Raw genomic sequence first — 21,302 nt, forward strand, 5'->3', positions numbered from 1 at the left:
TTATTATTTATCCAAACAAGATGCACTGTTATTGATGTGGTTTTAACCAAACGATCGACCGGTTCATAGAGTTAGTTCCCCGTATCTAGTTAGTCCGGACTACTATACTATTTCTTAGTATATCTTGGACACCAATGGCTGATAAAAGGTGAAGGAAAACATCTTGAGGAAACCTGGACTATATAGTCTGAAATCACCAACCCGCATTGAGCAAGCGTGTTGATTAATGCTCAAGCCTTCTCCGTGTGACAGGAAGCAGCAGCCCAGCAGTGGGACGATAAAAAAAGCTGTAACAGTAACTATACTATGACCTAGCTTTTTCACTGGTTTCCAAAAGATTATTTGATGCTCTTTTGTTTAAAAACTATTGAAGACATTTTTATGAATCTTGTCATCAATAAGTGCAGCTTACCTAATGATCAAAATAATAAACAGGCTAGTTTTTATCCGGGTTCGGGAAATAGGTCCCTCAAGACACAGGCGAAGCCGTAGGCTAAAGTAAATGGAAAGTAACATAATGATAATTATTTCTCAGGTAATTAATAGGTATTACAAACATTTACAAAAATAAATGTCTTCTATGCACTCTCTCTTATATGTATAACCATTGCTGAAAGTCAAAGTCAAAGTATTTATTATTTGTAAAACATAGGTAAAATAAAATGTAGATCTTACAAATAAGTATAGTGTGCTATGTTCAAACAAAACAAAAAGCAATAAAATTCGATTGACACATAAAGAAGAACGGGTACTTCGTTTCCGGAAACATAACCGGCTAAAACCGCAGAAAAACATATGTATTTACCTATACCATAAACTAAGTTTAACTAAAACTACAAAAATATTACGCAATAAACATCAAAACTAATTAATACTGACATAAGAAATTGCTATAACTACCAGTCTTTAATTAATCAGTTAAACTTAAACCAATCTTCGGCTTAACCTATCATTTTAACCGCCCATAGAAAACAAACATGCATTATATAAAAAAAAAAAACAATAATAATCTTTGGTTTTACAGTCTATAGTCAATGGATTCACTACGGAGGCATAACTCACATTCGCTATAAAGATCTATAAGAAATTAAAAAAAAAACTTCCACTTAGTCTACCATAATGCATGCCATTGTTGCTATCTCTTTCCCTCTTGTTGTTAAGCGAAGGTTAGAAAGAGTAAGATATACGTCTTTATCCCCGGTGTAAAGTACGGGCATTCTTAGTTTGAAACGAGCTGCGCAGGAGTGCAAACGCGTTCCATTTTTTGAATTTCCAATTTTTTGTTTTTGAAAGAGAAAAATACGATATTTTTGAACGTTTTTTATGTGTTTTTTGAAAACTTACGTGTGTGTGTGAATAGTGACATTAATATAGATTTTGAGTTCTTTGGAGATTTTTTGGAATTTATTTTCTGAAAGGTTGGTTTCATTTTTCATAGTATTTTATACTTAGTTACCTATATTGTTTAAGTCTTAAGTTATGATATTTACTTACGTTTACAAAGTTTCAGAGCTAAGCTTTTTATTCTATTGTCAAGATATAACAGTTTATGAAACTTAACATACACTATTAAAACATAAACAAAATAAACGTAAAAAATGTTCTCATAACAAAAACTAATTTAAGTTCTTACAATAAAATCGAATTTTCATTATAAAAAGTTATAAACTATTGAATAATATCAATAGCTATCTATGATATCTATTCACTCTTCACCGTATATTACAATCATTTACAAACAAAAACATATTTGTTTAAATATCAAAACAAAAAAAATATGTGACAACTTACAACATAAACTTTTGAACTCAGACTATAACAGCTTTTCTTGTTCCAACTTATCATACTAGCCGATATCCCGCGGTTTCACCCGCGTCCCGTGGGAACTACTGTCCGTACCGGGATAAAATATAGCCTATGTTACTCGGGAAGAGTGTAGCGCCCCAACAGTGAAAGAATTTTACAAATCCGTTCAGTTGTTTCGGAGCCATTAGGGTAAAAACAAAAGAATGTTACCTCTTTATTGTATTGGTATAAATTACAGTTATTAATCACCAATTTATTTCGACAACCGTGGTGATTAAATTATCTTCAATCACCGTTTTAAACATACATTCCACATAACCATTTTGGGTATTTGAATAAAGTTATCATAAGCCTTGTAAATATCAATAGTTTATTACTTACCTAGTATATATTTTTTAAGCCCTAAAGGCTCCGAAACTAGCGAACCAATTGGAAAAAGGAGAGGCCTATGTCCAGCAGTGGACTGCGATAGGCTGATGATGATGATGATGATGATGAATTGGAAAAATTCTTTCACTGTTGGGGCGCTACACTCTTCCTGAGTAACATAGGCTATATTTTATCCTGGTACGGGCAGTAGTTCCCACGGAACGCGGGTGAAACTGGGGGACACAGTTGTTAGTTCTAAACCAATGACAATGTTTGCCTTACACAGTGTCGCGATACCGTTAACTATTACAAGCTTTGAGAAACGGGCAAAACCACGGGATATCATCAAGTCAGAATTCCATAATTATCATAATTAAACACCATTGAATTTACTGGTAAATTAACAGGACCAAAATATTATTAAAAAACCACTAAAACGGCCAATAGTTAACATTAGTCGTTTGTTGTATGGGGGAGCCCCCTAAAATATTTATTTTGCTATAGTTTTCAGCATTTGTTGTTATAGCGGCAACAGAAATACATCATCTGTGAAAATTTAATCTGTCTAACTATTACGGTTTATGAGATACAGCCTAGTGACTGACAGACATCGAATTCTTAGTAATAGGGTCCCGTTTTACCCTTTACGTACGGAAAAGGACCAGAAAAATTGGTCCTTCGGTCCATAACTTTCCTAAACCACTTTTTAACCAATGTTAACTATAAATTATAATAATTTACGACCCATTTATTTGGTGAACATAAAAAAATTATAAAAGCACAGTAAGATGTGTGTATAATATTATAATTTGCATTTGAATAGTCTTGCGAAAGCCGGAAGCGAATGTTTTGGTAAAAAGTTACTAAAAGTTAACAAGAATATGAGAAAAAGTTATCAGGTTTTAGTTAGGTTGGGCACTTTTGAAAATATTGATTTGTTCAGCCATTTTAGATGCTGATCGTACTTAAGCAATTTTTGTGTTTTCAAACTGTGTTCAAGTTCCCTAAATATGTTAAAAAATTTAGGTATTGGGTTACCCTGGTTATTGGGTTGAGGTGATCAGTGAGGCAGTCGCTCCTTGTGGCACACTAGTACTCAGCTGCATACTGTTAGACTGGAAGCCGATCCCAACATAGTTGGGAAAACACTTGGCAGATGATCTTAAAGTTCCCTTAATTGTGACGTGCGTACTTACAAAAAAGTAGTATCATATTTTCAGTCATGTAGGTATGTATACGAATACTAACTTACTTTATGCCATCATAATTTCTGAATGCCTGAAAAGATTTAAATCATCTTCCACTAAACTAAGAGATTTTGTTGTTTGTTTTGCACCCTGAAGGCTCCGAAACTATTGAACCGATTTAAAAAATTCTTTCACTCTTAAAAAACTACACTATCCCCAAATCACATCGGCTACATTTTATCCCTATACGGGCAGTAGTTTTCACAGGACGCGGGTGAAACCGTGGCAATCAGCTACATCATAAAATTAAACCTTGGGTACACAAGAAAACCTTGGGTTTCGCTATAAATATACTAGATCAAGTTAAGCATGGGGGGTCCGCCATTTGATTTCAAAACATTCATATCTTATAAGGAATAGTTATTATTAGTTCCCTTTGTAAATATAAGTAATGTTCTTACCTTCATATTATAATATCATTTGTAAATAGATTCGAGCTAACTTAGGTCATATTTTGACAACTGGTATGATCCAGTGTAAGGAGTATCGGGTTGCTTTAACTGGGTTGAGGAGGTCAGATAGGCAGTCGCTTCATGTGTCATTTGAACATCTTTGGTAGTTTCGTGGTCAGAAGCCAGAAAGTTTGACAATCAGTCTTACTGAGGGTATCGGGTTTCCCGGGTAACTGGGTTGAGGAGGTCAGATAGGCAGTCGCTCCTTGTAGCACACTGGTACTCAGCTTCATCCGATGGAAACCGAACCTATCGTTGGAAAAAGCAAGGCAGATGATTCATCTGCCTAGACTTTTAACCCAGTTCCCAGTTGGTTCAGTAACCAGGACTCTGACTATTTACCCGTAAAAACTGATAAGAATGTTAAATGACAACTGGGACCTACAGTTAAACGTTCCCTCCGAAACTAAGTCATTGGAGGAGAGGATTAGGGTACAAATTAACAAATATATAAAAAAATCCTCTATAATATATTAGTATACCTAGATATAACTTATCGCCTACTTTAGACAATAACTCAGGCATATTTTGAAAGCTTACATCTAAAGTCTAGACTGTTAGGTAACAGTGAGCCTAGATTCCGATAGCGTTAGTCAGAACAATGCTTACACAATAGTTTTGACTAATGACTATCACCCGGCTTCGATTGAGAAATAACTGGATATTTATATGCTAAGCTAATCGTGATCTATTGGGTGCTGTTGTTGTTAAGCTTTGTAATAATAATTATATATATACTAATCCTTTAGTAAAATTAGGTCTAAGCTAATCTATGAGTAAATATATAAAAATGAATTTCTGTATCCCTTGGTCACGCCATCGACCGTGAACGGCTGGACCGATTAAGATGACAATTAGAGGGGAGGTAGCTTAGACCCGGGAGAAGGACATAAGATAGTTTTTGTCACCATCCGGCTTCGGGACGAGGGTGAAACCGCTGACGGAAGCTAGTGCTTAAAAAAAAAGTAAGTACCTTGAAACATTGCGGAGGTACCTATTAAGTATGAAATAATTTATTGAAATAAACTTTAAACTATCTGTTTACATGACAAACATACAAAATGGTAAGGCCTCTTCAATATTAGGTAATAATTAGTTAATCGCCAATTTACCCCTCGCACACGTGGTGACTAACGCTTATTCCTTCTCTGTGTGAGAGGAGGCCACAGCCCAGCAGTGGGAAGATAAAAAGGTTGACCCAAAACTGTCCAAATTCAAAATTAGTAACAAAAACATGTTTGCTTTATAAAATAACGTGCGTAAAAACACCTACATAAAGTAACGATGTATCGAATTAAGGCATTTGGTGATAAAATCAGAACCGAAACATAATTATAATGTAGGTATTCAATAACAACATATTTACAACTGTGACGAACTAAATTAAGATTTAAAAAAATAAACTTTTATGGAGGCTGAGTATGATTACCAATTAATGTCTTGACACTTATGTAAATGTTCTGATTTCTGAATACAGAGTTGAAATACTTTTTTTTCATTCGGGCTTTGGCCCCTTCTCACAAAGAGAAGAAATGTGCTCTACTTGAAGAAGTTAAGAGAAGTAGCGAATTGGCAACAGAATAATTAAATACTTATATCGAAGAGTCTAAATGTGTCTGTATTCTGTATGTTTATCTATGTAAAGATAGGTTAAACTCTACGGCAAGACGAAAGAGAGAGTCCTACAGTTCAGCAGTTTTGCCAAGACAAACAGACAGACATAGTTACTTTCGCATTTCTAATATTAGTTTTAGTACTTAAGAATCATATTTAAAGTATTTGAAATGAACTGCCCATTTTTATTATTTAAGCTTGCCCAAAATGGTAGAAATTTTTTCGTTCAAGCAACACTTTCCAAAACTAAATCAATTATGAAGAATCGGTCAACCAGAGGTCCAACAATGTAAAATCGTGACTTTTGACCTTTAGACTTCAAATTTGAGGTCACGTAAACCAAAATCGTGTGACGGTGACTTCAAATCGATATTTTTTTGACTTCATGACATTGTTACGGTCGGGTCAGGAGATTTAGGGGACAAAGAGATGCATTTTTTGGTACTTTTTTCCAGTCTTTGATTAGATACTGAATGGAATTTTGTATTAAGCTAAGTCAAAGCCGTGGGTTGATCGATCGTAAGGTTAGCCAACACTTGGTATGGTCGACCTTTGGTGACCGCCTTTTCATGACGAGTTCTTCCGCGTTTAGGAAGGCAGTGCGATAAATTGATGGGTCCCGGCTGTCATTTAAACATCTTTGGCAGTCGTTACGGGTAGTCAGAAGCTAGAAAGTTTGGCAATTAGTCCTACTAAAGGTTATTGAGTTGCCCAGGTAACTGGGTTGAGGAGGTCAGATAGGACAGTCGCTCGTTGTAACACACTGGTACTCAGCTACATCCGGTTAGACTGGAAGCCGACCCCAACATAGTTGGGAAAAGGCTTGGGAGATGAGGATATTTGTCATGTTATATCTTTGACATCAATGACTGAGTAAAGGTGAAGAAAACCATCTTGAGGAAACCTGGATTACAAAGTATTAAATCAGCAAAACCGCAGCCTATCAGTGGGACAGTAAAATGGATGTTGATGATTCATCTCAAAAATGTTTAAATGAAGTGAAATTTCTATTTGACGTGTCATGAAATCAATAATTTTAACTAAAAATATATGATGGTGTCCAAAAAACCCACTAGGTATATCAATATTCTTAGTATTCAGGCACAGTCACTAAACAGTCGGCCGATAGTTGACCCAACGGTTGACAATTTTTTTTTAAAGATAATCTTGATTCCAATCAAAGTTTTCAGTCGGTCTGATACCGGCTAAATACCTGATCTTTGTAATGTGCGTACTACCACTCATCTTCATACTGATTTATGAGCCCAAACAAACTATCGGCCGACTAGTTTGCAGTGTGTGTTAATAGTTTTTGAGCGAATAAATACGTGTTTTATCAATATTTGTATTAAGTGAAATAGTCATACGAATTATCGCATTTTAATATTAAAAATCCACGTCTTTTGAAACTGGTTTCTTGACCTCGGATCAGTAGTGTAGTGATGGGAAATATAAATATCGATAATTTTCGGCCTTACTTGAGATTTGAATATTTATTTTGTGGTATTCGCGTTGATGTTTCTATATGGCGAAAATCTCGATAATTTCATGTTTTAAGCAGATCTTAACTCTAAAAGAAACTTTTTTATTTTGAGAATTTATTATTTTTGTAAAAAATATTTTTTTTCTGAAATAACGTAATTTACTACTAGCTATTGTAAATAACGTAATTTAAAAATAACGCTAGTAAACCACAATTGTTTCCCTCTAATATGTATTTCATTGTCTCGATTCTAATATAACATTAATTCTTTTTTTAAAAAAAGTACAATTACTTTTTTCGGCTTATGTCTGGCTTTCGTCCTCGGTTTCTATATTCGTCTTTAATCACATCACTAGCAATAAATTTGACGAGTCCACAAAGTCCATTTATATCATTTCCTTCGCGTTTTAAATAATAAATCAATATGAATTAACTTAGATTACCTACATTTTAATACTAATGCTTTTTCGCATAAAAACCATTTTATGTTTTTTTCGGAAAAAAAATAATTCTAAACTGCTAGACTTTACAAAAAATATGTCTATCTGAATCTTTTTATTACTATGCTACATTATTTATTTCTTATTTATTGCACAAATATTACATATCAATGTGCAAAGGCATTATCCCTGAATAACATTGAGTTTGTATTTATCCGGATGTGGGAAATAGTATGACATAAAAATGCCACCCGCCGATTTCTGTATCCCGTGGAAAAAGTAAAATATAGCCTTCCTCTGTAAATCAGCTATCTAACATTGAAGGATTTTTTCAAAACAGTCCAGTAGTTACTGGAATTCAAAATCAAAAGTCATTTATTCAAATTAGGCTGCAAAACAGCACTTTTCGAACGTCAAAAATTTACAAAAGACAGTCCCCAAAACGCCCACCCTTCACCACTTCCTGTGTCATTGCTGGGAAGAAGAAGTGGCGCAACAAACTCCCCAGTAAAACATGTCTGTCTAGTTACCGCGTTTAAGCAAATTTTTTAGCTTTATAATATTAGTATAAATTCTTCAATCTAATACTAATTTAAAGCACCTACTTAAAAATAAAAAATATACACTTTTTTGCTAAGTAGGTATAAATAAATTAAAATATGTTCAAATACCGTGAAGAATTTTCATAAAAAATCCATAAAAATTATTGAAAATTACTTTCGTATGTGATAAATAACACCATTTTTAGAAAACAAGTAATTTTATATAGAAAAGTAAATATGAAAAAAAAACTCATGGTTTATATAATACGATTAAATACAAGAGGTAACACATTTTTTTATGTATATATTAACATATTGAAATAAATTAGACATATAAAATAAGGATTTTTTCTCACTCGACGATTTTTTTTACCGAAAATACAGACAGATATGTATAATTGTATGGCTATATTTTTGACCACCAATGACTGTGTTTCGGATAGCACGATAAACTGTAGGTCCCGGCTGTCATTGAACATTCTTGACAGTCGTTACGTGTAGTCAGAAGCCAGTAAGTCACCAGTCTAACCAAGGGGTATTGGGCTTCCCGGGTAACTGGGTTGAGGAGGTCAGATAGGCAGTCGCTCCTTGTATAACACTGGTAATCAGCTGCATCCTGTTAGACTGGACGCCGACCCCAACATAGTTGGGAAAAGGCTCGGGAGATGATGAAGTGCCACAAATTAGGTACTTAAACATGACAATATTTTAAAACTAGAAGACGTTGGTATTTCTTATCCTTCCTTAAGAAGAAACACTTTTCGATCAGTCAGTTACTCAGATGCGTACTTTATTTACCTACTACTTAGGTACCTATTATAATATTGAAATATATTTATTTTCTCATAGATTATCACATTACATTCTACCATTACCAATAAAAGAAATAACAAACTACATAATATATTAATAAGAAATAAAGAATTATTCAAATAACACTATAAATATTAATAGTCGTAATTGCAACCAGTTTGTCGCAATAAATTGTCGCACAGTATGGTAAGTATGGTAACGGCCTTATTTTGTTAAATAGACATTTATATGTGTTCATACAAGATGTTTTCTATTTCCCGAGCCTTTTCCCAACTATGTTGGGGTCGGCTTCCAGTCTAACCGGATTCAGCTGAGTACCAGTGCTTTACAAGGAGCGACTGCCTATCTGTACTCCTCAGCCCAGTTACCCGGGCAACCCGATACCCCTTGGTAAAACTGGTTGTTAGACTTTCTGCTTACTATGATAACATAGATAACATAGTTATGTAGCTATATGTAGTTTATCAGTTGTGTTGGCACCCATAACACAAGTTAATTAATAACTTACCATGGGGTTAACCAACCGTGTGTGAAAAGGTGTCCCGACATTATTATTTATTTATAAAAAAAAGCTAGGCAGATGAGAAGTTTTCTGTTTTTTTTTTAATATAATTAAATGCTTTTAGGTCTCGTTGATAAAAGAACAGCCTGTATACAAAATGTTTATTGGTAGATAATAACACTTATTTAGAAACTAGTTATATTATAATATTCTGTCTAAAATCTTATTAAATGTGAAATTATGACGGTTACATTAAGTAAATAATCTCTTTTAATATAAAGACGCTGAATAAAATTTGTTTTTTTTGTAACTAGCCGTTTACCCGTGGTTTCACCCGCGTTCCGGGGGAACTACTGCTCGTACCGGAATAAAATATAGCCTATGTTACTCGGGAAGAGTGTAGCGCCCCAACAGTGAAAGAATTTTTCAAGTCGGTTCATTAGTTTCGGAGCCTTTAGGGTACACACAAACAAAAAACTGTTTTCTCTTTATTAAATTTGTACCTATAGTAGACGAAGAGGTAGTTTGTATGTATTTGACTTAGCTATGTGGTAATCTCTCGATCTACTGAACCGATTTTGAAAATTCTTCTACCAATTAGGGTCAATTCCCACTGAAAGAGCAGCGGCCGGCAGCAGCCGTAAGAGCACGGACAATGTAAGAGCGCGGCGCGGCGCGGCCCAGCGCGGCGCCGCGCGGCCCGCCGCGCTCGCGCTCAATCACTTGCATTACGGCCGCTGCCGGCCGCTGCCGGCCGCTGCTCTTTCAGTGGGGATTGACCCTTAAAGTCCACGCTATATGCGAGTGTCATAGACCAACCTAAGATATCAATAACGTTTAATTTATCACCCTTACTGGGTCAGGAATCGAACCTCAAACTTGTCATAGTTGGTATTCCGCTACTTAACTCTCTTCTAAACGCACATACAGACATACATTTATATAGATAGGTATATAAGTAAGTAAGCTATCTATTTTACTGTGTGCCATATGACCTGTCCGTCGTAAAGCCCCAGGTTCGATGCCGGGCACTTACAATTGAAATAAAATGTCCAGGTTAAGAGATATATAGGAGTTTTACTGATACCTCTTAAATTGCAGTTTCGCATGCTGCGTGCAATCGTCATGACCATTTGGCTAGCCTTTTCCCAACTATTTTGGGGTCGGCTTCCAGTCTAACCGGATGCAGCTGAGTACCAGTGTGCCACAAGGAGCGACTGCCTATCTGATCTCCTCAACCCAGTTACCCGGGCAACCCAATACCTCTTGGTAAGACTGGTGTCAGACTTACTGGCTTCTGACTACCCGTAACGACTGCCAAGGATGTTCAATGACAGCTGGGGACTACAGTTTGACGTGCCATCCGAAACAGAATCATTTATGTCTAAGATATACTTAGAAAGTACATACAAACTTAGAAAAGTTGCATTGGGACTTGCCTGACCTGGAATCGAACCCGCGCCCTCATACTTGAGAGGTTGGTTCTTTACCCACTAGGCCACCAAGACTTTTTAGTAGTTTCTAGTAAGTAAAACTCTTTTAAGTAATATTAGGTTAGAGAAAAACTAGAACATACACTGCATTGCAAAAAAAAAAAAACGACCACAAAAGAAAAACCTAACGAATAATTTCGATCAATTAAAAAGTAACAATGAGAATTTTGCGCGGTCCAAGGTTCGGAGTCCGGGTTGGGCAAAACGCATAATTGTTAGTCCGATCGTTTTCTCAGAACTACAGCTCACAAAGAGATTCCTTAGTCATTAGTGACTTGGCTGGCGTTTTTACAACTGCGACATATAGGTATGCCGGTTTGAAACTAGACGTTTTAAGTTTTTGTTAAAACACTAAGTAGAGTGCAGAAAAAGTTAGGTATTACGAATTTTTAGGTTGTAAAACTAAATGTTTTTGAGTGAAGCAAAGTCTAGGTGATAGTTTATTCGAAGTAATTTTTTAAGTGATTCATGAAAGTTTGTTACTCATTTACGTAAAAACTATTAGACAGATTTTGATGGAATTTAGCAGTTATATAGCTCATACATCTGGGTAATCATAGGCTAAATTTTATCCAGGTGTGGAAAGTAGTTTCTTCAGTACACGGATAAAATCGCGAGGACTCGTTGCTGTACAATTTTATAGAGAAAGAAGGTAGCACTTTAAGATGTCGAAGCTTTTCTATAATTGACATAAACTTAAGATCGATCTAGCAGTTCCATAGATAGCACACTACATACAAGCTCATAATATTAGTAGAGATATGCCTACATGATTATTAATAGTTATTAAATTGTCATAATATGTCAAACTGTTAGTCAAGACTGTCAATTAGTAGATCTTTGACAGTCGATACGGTAAGTAGATGCTGGTTTTTATCTATATCTAGTTTGACTGGAAGATGACTTTAATATAGGGAAAAGGCTAGACAAATGATGGGTGTCTTTTGTCAATAGACTTGATTCTTTTACTTTTTTACTGACCCACGTGCAGGCTGCGACCTCTTCTCATACAAAGAAGGAGTGAGCGTTAGTCACCACGTACGCGAAAGGAGGACATGATTTCACAATTTTGAAGTTCAGTATTGTTTTTATCAATATGAGATTTTACATAAAATAGTAAAGTATGTAGGTAGGTATTTTTTTAATAATATATGTACCTACTTTGCATGAGCCAGTTTGTTCGCGGTCAACTCAAAAATTAATGAACGGCTCTTTATGCGGTTTTCATCAGTACATAGATAAATACGAGGAAGAATTAGCTGCTTATTATATAGAGCTTTTATCGAGAAAGGCTATAGGCTACTTTTGATCCATATGAAGGAATTATGCCCGTTTTCACCAACAATGTCTTAACGTTTCCCTAACTAAGTGTCACTTAGAATAAGGGCTCTCCCAATAATAAAGGTTATAAGGGACACTTAAACTTTGGTGAAAACGAAATTCGTATTAAGGCGCGTCCCCGAGCAAAACGCAGCGGAAGCCGTTTATTGTACTGTTTTTTGAAGTCAACTTCTCTTTGTCTAAAACAAATACCAACTAATAAAAAATACATAAATTTTTAGACATTCTTGACTCTTGAATGGTAATTTTTTTTTTAGTTTTAAGCAGAATAATGTCATATTATAGGGTCACAACAAAAACCACAGAAATGAGAAATATTCACTAATAAGATGCATCTCTTCGTAAAGTAACTATTATTTGTATATGCAACCAAAACTAATAGGTAGGTAATTTAATAACGAATATTATGGTAATTTTATTTTGTACCGTCTTAAGTGTTCCCTAAATGCTTTTAGGGGACCCCTAATTTTAGTTGACGAAGATGGCATAAGTCTCTCAGGAAGCAGGTAAAACCGCTGGCGGAAGCTAGTATGGATACACAAAATACAAAAAAATGTATCAGTAGCAAAACATGAGACATAAAAATCCAAAATTAACATATTGTTTGTAAGTAATTTAAAGAAGGTCGTAAAAACTGTTCTTTTTTGTTTTTTTTTTACACAAAACATTTATTTGTACACTGTCGTAAATTTAGACCTTTTTTCATAAGAGGTTTCACACAAGGGGGTCGACTTTGACATATTAAAATTCCTATACAAATGTCAAATAAGTTATTTTTTATATCGTAACGATTTTTTTACTTTTTTGTCTTAAACATCGATTGAAGTTAAGCTGCGTTTACCTTGATGGGTGACCGTTTACGTCATGACGAGTTTCTCTGTGTTTCGGAAGGTACGTTAAACTGTAGGTACCGACTGTCATTTGAACATCTTTGGCAGTCGTTACGGGTAGCCAAAAGCCAGTAAGTACGACCCGTCTTACCAAGGGGTATTGGGTTGCCCGGGTAACTGGGTTGAGGAGATCAAATAGGCAGTCGCTTCTTGGAAAACACTGGTACTCAGCTACATTCAGTTAGACTGCAAGCTGACCCCAACATACTTAGGAAATGGCTAGGCAGATGATTTGATAATACCTATAGTAATACTTATAGCAGGTACCTTAAAATTTTGTCGAGACTCAAAGAATATTTTTGTTAAACTTAACAAATTCAATATTTGTGATGGCCAGTGTTATAGAGACATCTAACCGACCGGTCGGGAATCGAACCCGCACTGATAACATCGCCTGCGCAGGAATTCCAACTATTCCTGACAGAGATACTGAGTAACGTCAGCAGGGGACCAAAGGATTTTAGAGTTTTGGACTCTTTTTTTAAAGATTAAAGTGAAGAGTGTGTTTTGAAATTGAAAAGTTATTGTTGTGTGGGTAAAATTACTTATGTAGGTAAATTTGAATTTTGGAAAATTCAAAAGAGCCATAAGTATTGCTATCCTTCTTATGTAAGTACATATTATTATGTATTGAAATCATAGACAGAATTAATTACGATAAAAAACAAAAAAAAAATGCTTAGGTTAATCCATAATTATTAAAGTTATTTATTTCTCAAAATTATGACTAACATTTTTAAAGTATTATTGCATAAAAAAACATTGTAAAAATAATTAAAAAGAACAATATAAGAGGATAAAAATAATAAAAAAACCTAAAAAATTCATTTATTTTGGGATTCTTAATCCAATTCAATGTTTATTTCAGTTTCAGCACACTGTTTATTTATAATGTTACTTTTGATATTCCTTTATGTCTCAACCGTATTTTTCTTCCATCGCTACCAAAAACCGTCAAGCTCGTATCATTGAAGCCTACCTGGGCCAACTTTTTTATTTTGCTGTCGAGCGCCCAAAGGCATAAGCGATAATATATACACGCGTGCATGTAGCATACACCGTGTATGTGCCATACACGGTGCATTAGTGTATGGTAGCGAGAGACAATATTTATAATTTACATATACTAATATTAAAAAGCTGTTTGTTTGTTAGAACGCGCTAATATGAGAAATTAGTCCGATTTGAAAACTGCTTTCACTGTTGGTGTTAGGGAGAATTCTTGGGCTGTAGAAATGACTGAGGCTGTTTCCGAAATATAGGTACTGGTTTATTCCAACGGATGATTTGTAACAAATTATATAATTAAACGGCGCGCGACGCGTACAATTTTCACAGCTGATCGGTAAGGTGTGTGAGCGGCCCGCGATCCTCGTACGTGGCTGCCCCCCGCGCCGCGCTGTCCCCCCTCCGATGCCATCGCCGGTGGCGCCTCCATCGACGTCGTTCCTATGTTCTAGAGGTTTCCGAACATCCTGCCCGGGTTGAAACATCGTCTTCAATAGGTAAAGGACATATGTTGTTGAAGGCCCTTGTGATGTTGCCCTTCTTGGTTTTGATTTCCGCCACCCTCGTGATGCCGTCAGCACCAGGAAACACCTTGACGATACGGCCTAATAGCCAATGTAGTGGTGGTTGCGTTTTCTCTCTGATCAGAACTAACTGATTCAGCTTAATTTCGCCTGTGGACGCATGCCATCTGGTTCTCTGCTGCAACATGACAACATATTCATGACTGAATCGGTTCCAAAAGTGTTGCCGTAGATGCTCAATTCTTTTGTAGCGGTCCAATCGAGTGATGTTGACGGAGTGTACCTGCGGCTGAGAAACGGATATTAGCGGTCGTCCAATTAAAAAGTGCGAAGGAGTGAGAGCGGTAAGGTCGTCAGGAGACGAAGAAAGAGCAACAAGGGGACGGGAATTTAATATAGCCTCAATTTGGACTAGGTATGTGTTCATCTCCTCATATGTTAGATGAGAAGAATGAACAATGGTTTTTAAGTGTCTTTTTGTAGACTTAACGGCGGCCTCTGTTATACCATTAAAATGTGGACTATAAGGAGGAGTAAAGCTAAACTTTATCGCTTCTTGTGCAAAATAGGTTTCTAAATTTGAATTAGCCAAGAATTGTGCAAGCTCATTAAATACGCCCACAAAAGCTGTGCCGTTATCAGAGAGGATACTGTGTGGTTTACCCCGACGAGCAACGAATCTCTTTAACGCGGCAAGATAGGCGTCTTTGGTGAGATCCGTCACAAGCTCCAGATGAACAGCCTTTACTGCCAAACAGACGAACACACAGATATAGGATTTAATGAGTCTGGCACCTCTGCCTTTACGGTCAGCTATCAGCATTGGTCCGGCGTAGTCGACACTACAATTATAAAACGGAAATTCAAGCTGTGTCCTCGTGCGTGGTAGCTGACCCATGACTGGTTGCACCGCTTGACACCTAAATCTGAAACATTTGACACATTCTCTGAATGTACCTTTAGATAAATTTCTACCTCCTAAAGGCCAGTAAGTTTGACGAATGTGTGATAAAAGAAGTTGTGGCCCTGCATGCATAAGCTTAAGATGTTCACAACGAAATAATATTTTCGTAATGTGATGCTTACTATCTAGCAATATTGGATGTTTTGTGTCGTAACTGTAGTTAGCGTTATCTAACCTGCCACCTACGCGAATTACACCTCGATCATCCATAAATGGAGACAGTGAAGCAAGCCTATTTTTGCTGGATAGTGGCCTTTTTAAACTAAGTGTGTTGTATTCGTCAGAAAACATTTCCATTTGACTAAAACGTAACATAACAGTAAATGCTTCATTTAATTCATCACAGGATAAATGACCACACAACCTGCTGTTAGGATTTTTTAAATTAAAAATGAACCTAAGTACATAAGCGAAAATACGTTTTAATTTGTTTATGTTAGATTTATTACTAATCAAACGACTGATAACTGATTGAGTTGATTGACAGTTATCTACTAAATGAACTTTAAATTCAGGTATGTCGGAATTAGAACCCGTATTTGGCATTTTAGGCCAACGATCTTCGCCTAATTTTAAAAACTCTGGGCCCGACCACCACAATTTACAGGTGCCGATTTGATCGGCCCTCAGCCCGCGAGATATGAAGTCGGCCGGGTTCTCTTTCGACGACACGTATCTCCAAGAATTTTCCCCGGTACTTTCTTGTATCTCACTGACACGGTTACGAACAAAAGGCTTTAATTTATTCGGCGATGCAGATAACCAACAGAGAACTATCGTCGAATCACACCAATAATAACACTTATTTATTTTAATAGTTAGTGAGTCTACTACCTTTGCACTCAGTCTTGCTCCCAACAAGGCCCCGCACAGTTCAAGACGGGGTATGGTTGTATGTTTAATGGGAGCTACCTTATTTTTCGAAGTTAAAAGGTGAACGGTTATAGTATCATCATTATTTAGGCAACGAACGTACACACATGCCCCATAGGCACACTCGGATGCATCTGTAAAAATGTGCAACTCAATTATTTTATGATTAACACTAAATGCATGCCGTGGTATGTTTAAATTATTCAAACACGATAACGTAGTGACGAATGACGACCAACATTCTTGAGTGTCACGAGAAACCGGTTCGTCCCACGAACATTTTTCTAACCATAATTTTTGCATTGTTATCTTTGCCAATACGACACACGGCCCTACTAGCCCTAATGGGTCAAAGATTTGACTAATGCAAGATAAAATGTAACGTTTAGTTATTTTATTAGTTGGAGGTAGATTTATAGAAAAAGTTAACTGATCTAAATCGCGAACCCAGTTTAAGCCCAATACTTTAGCAGTGTTATGAGATTGATTACGATTTAAATCCAGAATGTTATTATCATTCTGATCAAGGGATGACAACATAGCCTTCATCACTTGTGGGCTATTAGATTGCCATTTTCTTAATTTGAATTGAGCTGATGCTAAAATCGAACTCACCTCCTTGCATAACAGTATGGTTGCTGACTCAGTGTCACTGCCTCCCAAATAATCATCAACGTACATGTCCCGTTGTATAGCTTGCTTTACGTCATCATTAGACGCCTGTGAAGCGAGACTTACGAGTGCCTTTGTCGCTAAGTATGGTGCCGAAGCGGTGCCATAAGTAACTGTATTAAGAACAAAGGTTTTAAGCGGTTCATGTTGATTAAATCTAAATAGGATTTTTTGTAAAGAGCGTTGAGATTTATTTAAATCTATAGCTCTATACATTTTCTCTACATCTCCTGATACAACGTATCTATGTTTTCGAAAACGAAGTAAAATAGAATAAAGATCGTCCTGTACAGTCGGACCGATCATTTGTAGGTGATTTAAAGAAATACCTGAAGTCGTCACAGCTGACGCGTCAAAGACAACTCTTAATTTAGTTGTAGTACTTTGCTCGCGCGTAACACCGTGATGTGGTAAATAGTAACTTATGTTATCATTTGAGTTACTAACTTCAGACATATGCCCTAATTGCAAGTACTCGTGCATAAAATCGATATACCTACCTTTGAATAAGGGATCACGTTCAAACCTACGTTCGAGCGAAAGAAATCGAACTTTCGCCATTTGGTATGAGTCACCTAAAACATCTGGTGACTGTTTAAATGGCATTTTAACAATAAAACGCCCGTCTTCGCCACGAGTAGTAGTGCGTAAAAAATGTTCCTCACATGCACGTTCCTCGGCTGACAACGAATGTTTTTCTGATATTGAATCTAGTTCCCAAAACCGAGTGAGTTCAGGTTTTATTTCCTGCACAAAATTACACACTGGTTGGTCACGGGATGGACTAGGTTGCGCAATAAACCCAGAAATAAGCCATCCTAATTTAGATTCGTATAACCTAGGTTGACATTTGCCTAGATTTATTGTGTTAGTACCTAAAATATTCCAGAACTGTTCAGCACCTAGTAAAATGTCTACGCTTGACGGTTTATAATAGTGAGGGTCAGCTAGACAGATGCCTGATGGAAGTGGAATAGTACTTATATCAATTAATGTCGATGGTAATGATTTGGTTATCTCTGGTAATACTAAACAATCAATTGTTGTTTTAAATTTACCCGAGTAAGATTCTAAGGTTAAGGAACAAGACTGTGTGCTTTTACAAGTTTGCTGGTTAATACCCGTTATTCTGGAGTTTACGTTACGTTTAAGTGAACCCAGCTTACCACACAGCTCCTCAGTTATAAAGTTTGCGGTACTGCCGTTGTCCAGCAGCACCCTCGCTACGTGGCTGCGGCCGCTGCTGTCGCGCACCTTCACCCTCGCTGTGGAAAGCAATACGGTGGACGAAGTAGTATTCTGTATAGCTTTGGCAGTTAAAGTAACATTATCTGTTATTTGACTACTGGTAGTCGGCTCGCTGTCTTTGTCTACGTGTAACAGTGTATTATGTTTTGCCTTACAATACTTGCACCGAGCCCACAATTTGCATTTTTGTTCGGAATGGCCCGGGTTTAAACAGTTAAGACAAACCTTGTATTCTTTAGCCTTCTGATTACGAACATCTGACGTCAGTTTTCGAAAACTATCACACTTAAATAAAACATGACTTTGTTTGCACATTGGACAATTTGAGCTCGAAACCTTATTTGAAATATTATTATTATCAGTTGATGTTATGGCAAAACTTTTTTGCTTATTTGATTTATTGTTTGAGGTCTTGTTTTTAATAGCTTCAGAGTCCTCAACTGATTCCAACAAGTCTGCCCTGTTATTTAAAAAAGTTAAAAATTTAGACAATGTAGGTGCCTCGGATAACGTATTTCTAAATTCTTCCCAATGAACGTAAGTTTTAGTATCTAATTTGTGAGCCATTATATAAATAATTAAGGTGTCCCAGTGCTGCGTCGGTTGTCCTAAAATTGTTAAAGCTCTGAGATTTTTTGTAGTACTATCGACTAAATGACGTACTGCTTTACTGGACTCCTTTTCTATTTGATCGACATTAAATAACGATTGAACATGATTATTTACCAAAAGACGATTATTATTGTAACGTTTCGTCAATAAATCCCAGGCGATGCTGTAGTTACCAGAATTAAAATCCAAGCTTCTAATAATTAAGGCAGCAGCACCCTTTAACGAGGACCTCAGATAATGAAATTTACTTATGTCATCCAACAATGTGTTCTTGTGTATAAGAGAATCAAACGTGTCTCTAAACTCGAGCCAATGCTGATAGCTTCCATCAAAATGTGGTAAACTAATCTGTGGTAATTTCACAACACTATGTTTCGACTGTGTGGCGTCATTATTATCTGAAGCTTGTACGGAACTCACCAACACGCTGGCTCTTCGCTCGCTATGCTGACGTCGCACCTCGCGCGCCGATGACACCAAGGAGAAGTATTGGTTTTGAAAGGCTTCGCGATCAGCCAATGCCTCGGCGGAGTCCTCCATCAGCAGCTCGATATCCCCCTGTATTTTATCATAGTCATTGTATAATAAATCCATTTTATCAAGTCGGGTTTCCAGTTCTGTTACTTGTAAATCACTTAATCGTGAACAAGAAAGGACTACATTTAAATAATTGCTGAAAAGCGTAAGTTTAGCTTTACAGCTTGCACGTTTCTTAACTAATTCTTTAAGTTTAGAGTCCATTATTCAAATAAATAATAATTACGTTAATTCGTAACTAATGAGCAAGCACTGCGTTGAATAAATTGCAAAGCGACAGATGTTGACCTTGAGTGAATTAGCGGTCAAGCTAACACGTATCCGTGTAAACAGGTTTCTTATTTTTGCCTGCTACTAATTATGCAGCGATGCACCTACAATAATAGGCTTGAGCGATAACCAGGCTTGAAATATGTGCAACGAAATGAATGCGATGACTAATAAATATGGGGAAAAAAAATGGAACAGATTTAAATGGCCAACAAAGCGGGAAGAATTTAAGAAGTGATAAAGGGCAATGATTAATTGGAACGACACACTATTTACCGATCCGTAGCCACAGTTATCCGTTCTCGTCGATATATTTCTTGGAGACGTGTGCGCCACGTTGGTTTTTTCCTGCGCTGCAAAATCGCCACGCACGCGTCACTGCACGCCTGCCTCCGTTGTTTTTTCTTTCTTGCGAAGGACCACTTTGTTAGGGAGAATTCTTGGGCTGTAGAAATGACTGAGGCTGTTTCCGAAATATAGGTACTGGTTTATTCCAACGGATGATTTGTAACAAATTATATAATTAAACGGCGCGCGACGCGTACAATTTTCACAGCTGATCGGTAAGGTGTGTGAGCGGCCCGCGATCCTCGTACGTGGCTGCCCCCCGCGCCGCGCTGTCCCCCCTCCGATGCCATCGCCGGTGGCGCCTCCATCGACGTCGTTCCTATGTTCTAGAGGTTTCCGAACAGTTGGGAAGTCAGGCGTTCCATATTTTATGCAGGTGAATGAAAACGCGAGAAACGGATGGTATAAAAAGTAATGCTAACTAAAAAATACATATCTAACCTACATATAAAAATGTATCGCGTTTCCGTCCATTAATACATGCAGAAAAATGATTCCTTTGTATTATATTAGCATAGAAGTATACAAAGACTTTTGTTACCCTCATCTTCCGAGCCTTTTCCCAATCATGTTGGGGTCGGCTTCCAGTCTAACCGGATTCAGCTGAGTACCAGTGCTTTACAAGAAGCGACTGCCTATCTGACCTCCTCAACCCAGTTACCCGGGCAACCCGATACCCCTTGGTTAGACTGGTGTCAGACTTACTGGCTTCTGACTACCCGTAACCTACAGTTTAACGTGCCATCCGAAACACAGTCCATGGTGTCTAAGATATACTTAGAAAGTACATACAAACTTAGAAAAGTTGCATTGGTACTTGCCTGACCTGGGATCGAACCCGCGCCCTCATACTTGAGAGGTTGGTCCTTTACCCACTAGGCCACCACGACTTTTTTACTTTTTTGCTTTTGTTACCCTACAAGCAATTAAATTGCTACACTAGCTACGGCGCCACAGACAGACATACTCAGAAGTTAATAATATCCCTTTTTGAGAAAAATGCTTGAAAATTCGTACCTAATACAAAATTAAATAAATAAATATAGAAACTGTCCCGATTTCATTGACTCCAAGTTTAAAAAGACAGATGGTACAGATTTCAGAATGATTGTCAAAAAATAGTAATTTTGTACCATCACCATGATAGTGCAAGAGTCGATGAGCTTAATTCAAATAATTATTGATACAGATCGAGGCTCAAAGAGTAGGTAACTCCTTGACTATAATACATCATCATCCTCCGAGCCTTTTCCC

At 36.9% G+C, this 21,302-nt stretch overlaps 2 protein-coding genes across 3 annotated transcripts in view; one reads left to right on the forward strand and one right to left on the reverse strand.

Annotated features, from left to right (window-relative positions):
• The first annotated feature begins 1,234 nt into the window (after nt 1-1,234).
• The window catches only part of LOC124643760 (extracellular serine/threonine protein kinase four-jointed), a 30,026-nt gene continuing 9,958 nt past the window's right edge, over nt 1,235-21,302 (forward strand). The window contains exon 1 of the mRNA XM_047182833.1: nt 1,235-1,418. The gene's annotated coding sequence lies outside the window, so the exon portion shown is untranslated. The remainder of the gene's footprint in view (nt 1,419-21,302) is intronic.
• On the reverse strand, nt 14,241-20,394 carry LOC124643761. Of its 2 annotated transcripts, none has more exons than XM_047182835.1 (2): nt 19,314-20,394; nt 14,241-14,702 (listed from the first exon to the last, which is right to left on the reverse strand). In XM_047182835.1, the coding sequence occupies exons 1-2, from the start codon at nt 19,632-19,634 to the stop codon at nt 14,442-14,444; spliced, it is 582 nt and encodes a 193-aa protein (XP_047038791.1). In that variant the 5' UTR covers nt 19,635-20,394; the 3' UTR covers nt 14,241-14,441. The 2 variants fall into 2 exon arrangements, with proteins under 2 accessions (XP_047038791.1, XP_047038790.1); XM_047182834.1 differs by having other exon boundaries at nt 18,200-20,394.

Source organism: Helicoverpa zea, chromosome 28, assembly GCF_022581195.2.
Source record: "Helicoverpa zea isolate HzStark_Cry1AcR chromosome 28, ilHelZeax1.1, whole genome shotgun sequence".
In the NCBI taxonomy this organism is placed as follows: Eukaryota; Metazoa; Arthropoda; class Insecta; order Lepidoptera; family Noctuidae; genus Helicoverpa; species Helicoverpa zea.

What these genes read in the sequence shown, in the direction of transcription:
- LOC124643761 (XM_047182834.1), bottom strand. Translation starts at nt 19,634, where the DNA reads ATGGACTCTAAACTTAAAGAATTAGTTAAGAAACGTGCAAGCTGTAAA. An exon ending in TATAACTGAGGAGCTGTGTG is followed by an intron (nt 14,703 to 18,199) that starts GTAAGCTGGGTT and finishes GTCATGTTGCAG; the next exon opens with CAGAGAACCAGATGGCATGC.